General features: G+C 37.3%; 1 protein-coding gene across 1 annotated transcript; it reads right to left on the reverse strand.

Annotated features, from left to right (window-relative positions):
• Positions 1-4,710: 4,710 nt before the first annotated feature.
• LOC127874825 (insulinoma-associated protein 1a-like) lies at positions 4,711-7,994 on the reverse strand. The gene has a single exon (XM_052419460.1). It carries the CDS (start codon positions 7,752-7,754, stop codon positions 6,360-6,362), a length of 1,395 nt encoding a protein of 464 aa, XP_052275420.1. The 5' UTR covers positions 7,755-7,994; the 3' UTR covers positions 4,711-6,359.
• Between the last annotated feature and the right edge of the window lie 448 nt (positions 7,995-8,442).

Below are 8,442 nucleotides of genomic sequence, written 5' to 3' on the forward strand. Positions count from 1 at the left end.
CAAAAACGATTTTGTTTATTTATCATCGAAAGTTGCTTTGTGTTTTGTTTGCGAGAGACAATTATTCTTCAATCAATGTTGTATTTCTTTATGTAGCGGAAACCAAGCGGTATCGAACATAGATAAGTACAATTACCTTGAAATAACATATAACAAGCATTTTATGAAAATATTTAGTTATTCAATACCGTCCTATCAGGCGAAGCTGGTCAAGTGTTTGCTTTATTGACAGATGCCACATGATAATCTTTACCGTTAACACAATATTTACTTAGTCATTTGATTTGGCTGACAAAATAGTTCACTTTCCTTAAAGAGATTTCGAAAGATACACTTTCTAAATAGATTTTAAAAAATCACTCATTATGCACTCGGGTGCTTAGGCATTAAAGGGGCCTTTTCACAGATTTTGGCATTTTTTAACTTATTCATTAAATGCTTTATATTGATAAATGTAAACATTGGATCGTAAAAGCACCAGTAAAAAATCAAGAATAAAATTTAAAAAAAGGAAAAGAACATTGCCCGGAGCAGGTTTCGAACCAGTGACCCCTGGAGTACTGCCAGAGTCCAGAAGTAAAAACGCTTTAGCCTACTGAGCTATTCCGCCGAGGACACATTCTTGACGTATTTTATACCTTATATAAGCAATCTTCGTAGTTTCACAAAATTTAACGACAAAAACAGAACTCTCCAAATTATTAAATCGTTTCGCGTTGCAACGCTTTATAATTTTTAGGTTTTAAAATCGTCAAAAGATGCATATAATGGCTATATTAGAGCATGGTAAATGTTCAGTATTACTGTTTCCTCACAAATATCAAAACTAAAACGAAAATTTGCGGATCTGAAACAACTTTTTTCAATTTTGTCAATTTACCAAAGCGTGAAAAGATCCCTTTAAGCCTCAATAGACATATACATGTACTAGTACATGAACTAATTTATTTTTAAATATGGATCTTTTAATGAATATATGACACTTCACTATAACCTTGTTGATATCAGTACTCCTTTTGATTCATTTTAAATTGTATACCAATAGGTGTAGTTGGAGCTTGTATTTGTGGAATATTCAAAATACATAAAATTATCAATCTCATTATCGTTCCATTATATCAAATAACTGTTATGTGCGTTGATTAATACATTTAGCATTCATCTATACGTATACCGAGCCAACAGAAATAGGACAAAAGTAGGAAATAGTTTTTAGACCATACTGGTGCTTCAGTTGAGGGAAAGATAGATTTTCCGCCCGTCTGTTCGACTATCTGTCCGTCCGTTCGTCCGTCAGACTTGATCCTGCTATAAGTCGAAAGGATTGAAATTACTTTTAATAGAACTAATGCGTGATAACCTTGAATTGCTTCAAGGTTAAAGATCAGGTCACAGCTTCTTAATGTGAAGGAAAAAAATGAAATTATCATTACTTCCAAAGGACCTACGATATAGTATCGATGATGATTAGATAAAATACAATACAATGGTGCAGCTCAATATGTAATTGATAGAAGTTTTCATCGGAAGGGGAGTCCTCTGTTGCTTGCAATACTGTAAAATCCATGTTTATTAATAAATGGCTATAAAATGAAACCTGAAACAAGTAATTAATTGTATTGGATATTATTAGAATATTCCTCATTTTACGAAAAATTCTATTCGGTAATGTTCCATGCAGATGACAACGGATAAAGCCCGCTGAATGTTTGTTATCAAATAAATGACCCGACATTAATTAAATAAATCTTAAGATTTTATATCACCTGAGGCGACGTCACATAACCGAACCCTCTCGTATAATGACCGGGTACGTAACTCGCAATAACAGGGAAATCTGCGGCATTGCTCTGTTCTGAGGGTAATATCGGGCGATCAGGTGTCCAGGGTAGTTATTTAGCTCTCTTTTAGCAAAGGTACAGTTTCACTTAATTGGAAGTGTCAGCGACAAGTCTTAAACCAGAGAGCCGTTTGTAGCAGGTCGGTTTACACCATTAGACGTATGCTGTGATGCCGTCAATTTCGCCGTTTAAAACGGGCGGGATTGAAATAAATTATGTATTTATTTTTTGGTGTGGGGGGGGGGGGATAACTTTTATCCGTCTCTTTCATCGCACTACGCCCGCTTCTTAATTCTGATTATGCAAAACGGACTTTTTTCGTACCCCTGAACGTATGATATATCTGTGTTATTATAAAAGGGATTCAGTCGGATTTTGTATGTATAAATAAGCATGACTTAATAATTAATTTAGCTTTTACAATCAATAAATAAACAAGCGTTATGTTTAGTAAATCATTGAAAAGTCAGCTATGGTGTTTAATCTATGGAAACATCAAACGAATATCTTGCAATTTTTATACAAATCAGAAACGTTTCGACTTGATATCATTCACGTGAAACAAGTTCTCATTTCTAAATTGTCTTTTGAAAAACTCCCCAAACTTTTGCAGACATGCACAGGATACAGGCAATAACGTAGCGATTTCTAAAAAGCTTTTATCTACCTGAAAAGACGTGCGGCTCTTTAGAGCATGGCACTAAGTACAAATTTGCCACGGATGGACAATGGTTTAGTGGTATGTTATCTTAATAGGGTCATGTTATTTGTTGTTTTCTTGTGATAGAATGCGATGTTTTGTTTTACGGTAGAATCAGACTCGAGAGCTTCTCGATCAATGTCTGAAATGTCTACAAGCGAACAGCTAAAAACGACTTATATAAATTACAAACTTCATGTAAAATGAGTGACAAAAACCTGCATGCAAGATATAAAAGATAATTGATCGCTGAAACGTAACGCCCGTATGAGCAACTTATGCAGGCTTATGTTCGAATCCAGAAGAAACTTTTTAAGGAGACAAAACTCAGTTGAAGCGTTATACATAATTTCGTTTTATGTTTTGATAATATATACACCGGTTCATATAAAAATCCTCATTTAGATGTAGATATTGGACGAAATAAACCTGCATTAAAGTGAATCCATGTAAAAGCCATTTTGTTTTGTTTTACGATTTTTAAATTACCGCGTAAATATGACTTAATTATGACTTAATTAAGTCGAAAATTCCAAGAACCACGCCTTTCTAATCTGCCATGGAATCGATTACATCTGCGATATCCATAGCATGCAAATTTTAGTTTTTTTTTGTCTGCACCCCCATCGAACCCAATCATGTCAAAGGCCTTAAATAACTCAACAATCGGGAAATTTATGTCAAAAGGCGTTTCGAACTTTTATTTTTGGTACTAAGGAAGCCAGATTCAGCTCCTAACGCCTCGATAACATGATTAAAATGCAATTCTTCAATTTCTCGCCTTGCAACAGCGCTGACAGATATTTAAAATTCAACCCCGCTTGACATCTGTTACCGACTATTTGCAGTATGCAAACATCTTGACAATACCGTTAGAACACTGCTGTCGCTTTGTTACTAGTCACTGACGCCGCCGCGATAATACCTGACTCGAACAATCTTCATAATCGAGGTGTTAAATTTTTGTCCGAAAACGGCAGCATAAATTTTATCGGAGGCCTTTACCAACTGGGCGATGAAGCGGGATACCCGTAATTTTGTAATTATTGTCATTTTACGGTGGAAACTACTCCCAAAATAAATCACCTCATATCGGCTCCCTGCGTTTTTCGCCGATAATAGCGTCTAACGGTTAAGAGAAGGGCGGATGGGTTAAAGGGGCCGCCAGGTGGAGCGTCACTCACCGCTGATCACAGGGCGGCCGGGACCAAGTGGCGTAGGGGCCCGAGAGTTGGAAAACGCATTGAGCCGGGAAGTATTGATATTTAAACAGCGGCAGATGGTGTGTATTGGGAATTTTCAATGATTTTCAAAGTCGATCACCGTGATTCACCACCCGCCACGCTACGGTAAAATATGTTTACAACATGTGCTGCGCTCTTTTATCTTGCGTAGCAAACTGTTCTATATTGTTCGGGCTTCAAAAGAACTTTACTGACTTTTGTCGCCTCGATTACGGTTTAGAGGACGAGGTAAAGCCGCCATAATGTATCGCCATATAACACCGTTGCTTTATGATTTGTAAAAGGGGACGCATAACGGTAAAGGCGCGCGAGCGGAACATTGGATCGAGTTCTAATTCAAAGTTTGCACAGATGTTTGATTTTTTATTGAAAAGAAATATCGGAATGAAATAGCACGCTTCTAATTAAGAACCGAAAATGAGACCGCCTTATTTTTAAAGCCTTAAATTATATTTATTCAAAATTATGTGGATTCTATTGGAAAAGGACCATTGCGGGTTTTATTGGTCTCAAAGAGTAATGATATTTCTCTGATGTTACAGACAGGGTCTTTCATCTTAGCCGGCTGTTCATTCTTCAAAAAGAAATAAAGTTTGACTGTTCATAGAATAGAAAAATTAATTTCGCGGTAACATCGCAAAATATCCCGTGTCCATAATTGAATCCCGTTAAAATAATGTATCGATAGAACATCCTATCAGCTGTCACAAACGATTTCTTGTTATATTGCATACTACTCCATATTAAATATAATAATAACTACAATCACGTTCTGAATGGCAATGCGGCAATAATTAAATCCCTTCAAGTAATAGACTTCTAAAATTCGGGAATAATCCTTTATTAAAAATATATAGCATTTAACATGCAAACGATCACATAAGGCAATATAAGGCAAATACATATTTAGAACATTACCAATCAAGTAGAGAGTCAGACATGGGAATAATATTTTTAAAAAAATACTTTAATGTGCTTGGAAAAATAAAATTAATCAAAAATAATAAAACCAACAAAATAAAAATGATCAAATTATATAAAAAAAAATACTGTAGTTTTTATCAACGATTAAATTATTTCAAGAGTAAAATCAGATGTAACCATCCCATGTCTTTTCTCGTATGTGAATATGGTATTTAAAAATGTACACTGAACGAACGTATATCACATGTGCCTTACTTAACTGTATGAAACAGTATGAAATTAGTGGAAGAATTCAATGAATTGCAATAAAAATTTAAAATAAGAATTAAACCACATTAATTATTAATTTGTATATCAAATAAAGAGGCCTTTGAAGAGTTTAATTCGAAGGATGTTGATAACGTGTGAAACAACCATTAACCAACGTTCGTTCAGTGTAGTCATATCATTATACATTAACCCATTTATGCCTAGTAGACTCTCCCATCCTTCTAAATCGGATCAATTTATTTCCAAAATTAGGGATGTCTAGTATATTTATTTCTATATTTAGAATATTTCTTACAGAAATTCCTTTAAGCAAACGGCGCAGACCCTGATGAGACACCGCATCATGCGGCGTCTCATCTGGGTCTACGCTGTTTGCCAAGGCCTTTTTTCTAGACACTAGGCATAATGGGTAAAATAACTTTACAAGGCAGTTGGAGAACACAACTTTATAATAAGAATAAGAAACGCATGAAAAGTACTTGAAAATCTTTGGCATGTAAATATGTATATTTTAAAACAATTTATCAGGAGCAATTGAAACGTCGACTAATTATTATAAATCTAACTGGATTTCTCTATTCAAGGCAAACATGATACTAGTTATATGGCACGAAGGCTAATATGTAAAAATAAATCTATATAAATAAGTAAAATAAAATTACTAGATCTCACACATTAACAACGTAAATAATTAAAATGCATACAATTTAATTGCACACGATGTTATTGCACAAAATTATTGCACATGGTGGAATTGCACGAACATATTGCACAAGATGGAATTGCACATGAAATATTGCACATAGTTTTATTGCACAAAATTATTGCACGTAAGTGACTGAAAATATATATTGCACTGGGTTTGATTGCACTCAATATATTGCACATGGTGGAATTGCACTTAAATATTGCACAAGATGGAATTGCACTTAAATATTGCACGAAAGAAATAAACAAATATATATAGCATATAATGAAAGAACGTGATATATGACTAGTATAAAAAGAAAAATAATCAAAAAACATACTCTATGCGGTAATTTAAACCTTAATAAATCAAAATAAACAAAACATACCTTTAAAAGGTCAACATAATATAGAGACTAGATGAACAAATAAAAAATAATCTAATTATAATGTCCTTTTAGCACAAATTAAATCTCAGTGAGATCAGCTCCTTGAAGAAAAATGCCTTCATAATCACATAAAAAAATATACAAGAAATCACAGTTGCTCGCGTTCTGCCAATTTTCAAATACCTTTCCTTTCTGGGTGTTAGATTGACGCACAGACATCTTGGTTAAAGGCACACTAAACCCTGTCCCACACTTATAGGCACAATCTACGTATACGGCACACAACACGGATATGGCGCTGACTTCAACAGTTCCTGTTTCCAGGTATCTGGAGCAGAATAACCTGTCTATTTTCGGACGGGTGGCACTTATTGATGTGTCTGGTGAGGCCAGGCGAGCTACAAAACGAATTTTCGCAGTATTTGCAGTCGAATTTATCGCTGCCATGTTGACGCACGTGCTTCTCGAGAACGATCTTGTTCGGAAATGACGTCATACACAGGGTACACGTGAGCTCCTTCCCTCCAGTGTGCGTCTGCTCGTGCTTCGCCCGTGCGGCGTCGTGTTGGTACACCTTGCTGCAGTATTGACACACGTAGATTGAGTCGCTTTCGTGCACCTGCGAATGCTTTCGTAGGTACGCCTGGCGACGGAACGTCTTATTGCACTGGCTACATGGGAACCGCTTTTCTTCTGCGTTCTCGGAGACGCTTATTTCCGGCATACCTGGCAACTCTTGATCAGACTCCTCAAGCGCGACATGGTTTTCAACTACTGTTTCCGCCGGGAGAATTTTCACCGGCGTGGCGCTCCGTTTCTGTGCGGTTGGTCGCGGCTTATGCCAGCGTCGATGCGAGGCCAAGTTGGCGGGGCAGTTGAAGACCTTGTCGCACTCCGGACACCGGTACTCGATGTTGATGATCATGGAGCATCGGTGCTGCGCCAGCTGGAAGGCGTCCTCGAAAAGCTCCTTGCAGAGCCTGCACACATAGTCCCCAATCCGGTTCTCGATCTTTGCAATTTCTGCCTTCGCCTCTGGTGTCACTTCGACACAATTGAACTTGCTGTCTATGTCTCCACACACTATTCTCGCACCTTCAACATCATCGGTGAGTTTTCTAATGATAGTCCCGGACACTGGTGACGATGTATCCTCATCGAAGTTTATTTTACGGGCTGCTTTTGGTTTCTTGGAAGATTTTGATTTATTTTCTGAGTGTTCCGATGTTCCTCGTCGCTTGTTTGGGCTTATTGGAGGTGTTACTTTAACCGGCGTTGGTTTCGAAAGTAATTGTACGGAAGTTTGTTTATTTGGCGTTTTTGAAAAGTCCAAAGGTTTTTCCACGTCGGCGACGTCTTCTTTGTGAATTTTAAGATCCAAAGGTTCATCGTGGCTTACTGATAATCTGTCGAAGGTTGCATAGTACAGCGGAGATGGATAACCGTGCAAGTTTGGTGGCACTGGAGACGGAACAGGCGATCGGCAGATTCTGTTCAACTCCGCATATTGCAAAAAGCGTTCACGGAAATTGGCGGAGATTGGCGATGCTGAGTAACCGGAGTCTGGCGAACCAAAGTTCGTCTGCACGTACTCCTGGTCGGAACCACTTTCACTTCGATCTTCGTCCGAAACATGTCTAAATCTGTGAGAAAACTGGCCTGGATGGTTCGTACGCTTAACCAGAAATCCTCTCGGCATCGTTTTGCTCTGTTTGCGTTCTTGCTTCTAAATCTAGTCCTGCACACATATAAGGCACATGCGGTGAATGTAAGTCTATGATACTTATCAGTGTAATACGAAAGTTCGAAAGATTTGTGGGGATTTGGTCACAGTTTTATTATTATTAGTCTCACTTTCCACAAATGTTTATTCGTATCACAGTCATGCGTTTCTTTGTCTTGAAGTAGTGCTGTTAGAATCATAGACTTTCCAGCAATCGAAATTTTGACCAAATCCGACAATTTTAAAAAAAGTCCTCATTTTATACCGCTCAGATTCCGCAACAAACCATCGCCTCTGATTGGCCCATGAAGCTCCGCCCAGTCGCGTGCGGTCCGTCTCTCTTCTGCTATGCTTCAGAGCGCCGGAATTTGTCGTCTGCTTGTGTTCAGTTGCTATTGCGGTTTAGGGAATAGCTAAACGATACCAGAAAGGTCGATAGACATTTTTGTACATCCTTCGTTATTGGTAATTCCGATGTTAGTTAAATGCATTGTTTCTTGCGGGGACTGCAAACGACAGCTGGTAGATTTCAAGTGAACAATTGTGAAACTTTTAAAGCAACACATTTTTTTTGTTTAAATGCAGTAATTGATCAAAACGTGCATACTTTGTTAACCAGGTCCATTATTCAAAATTTTATTTTGAATATCAAAGTAAATACATG

Source organism: Dreissena polymorpha, chromosome 3 (genome assembly GCF_020536995.1).
Source record: "Dreissena polymorpha isolate Duluth1 chromosome 3, UMN_Dpol_1.0, whole genome shotgun sequence".
Lineage (NCBI taxonomy): Eukaryota > Metazoa > Mollusca > Bivalvia > Myida > Dreissenidae > Dreissena > Dreissena polymorpha.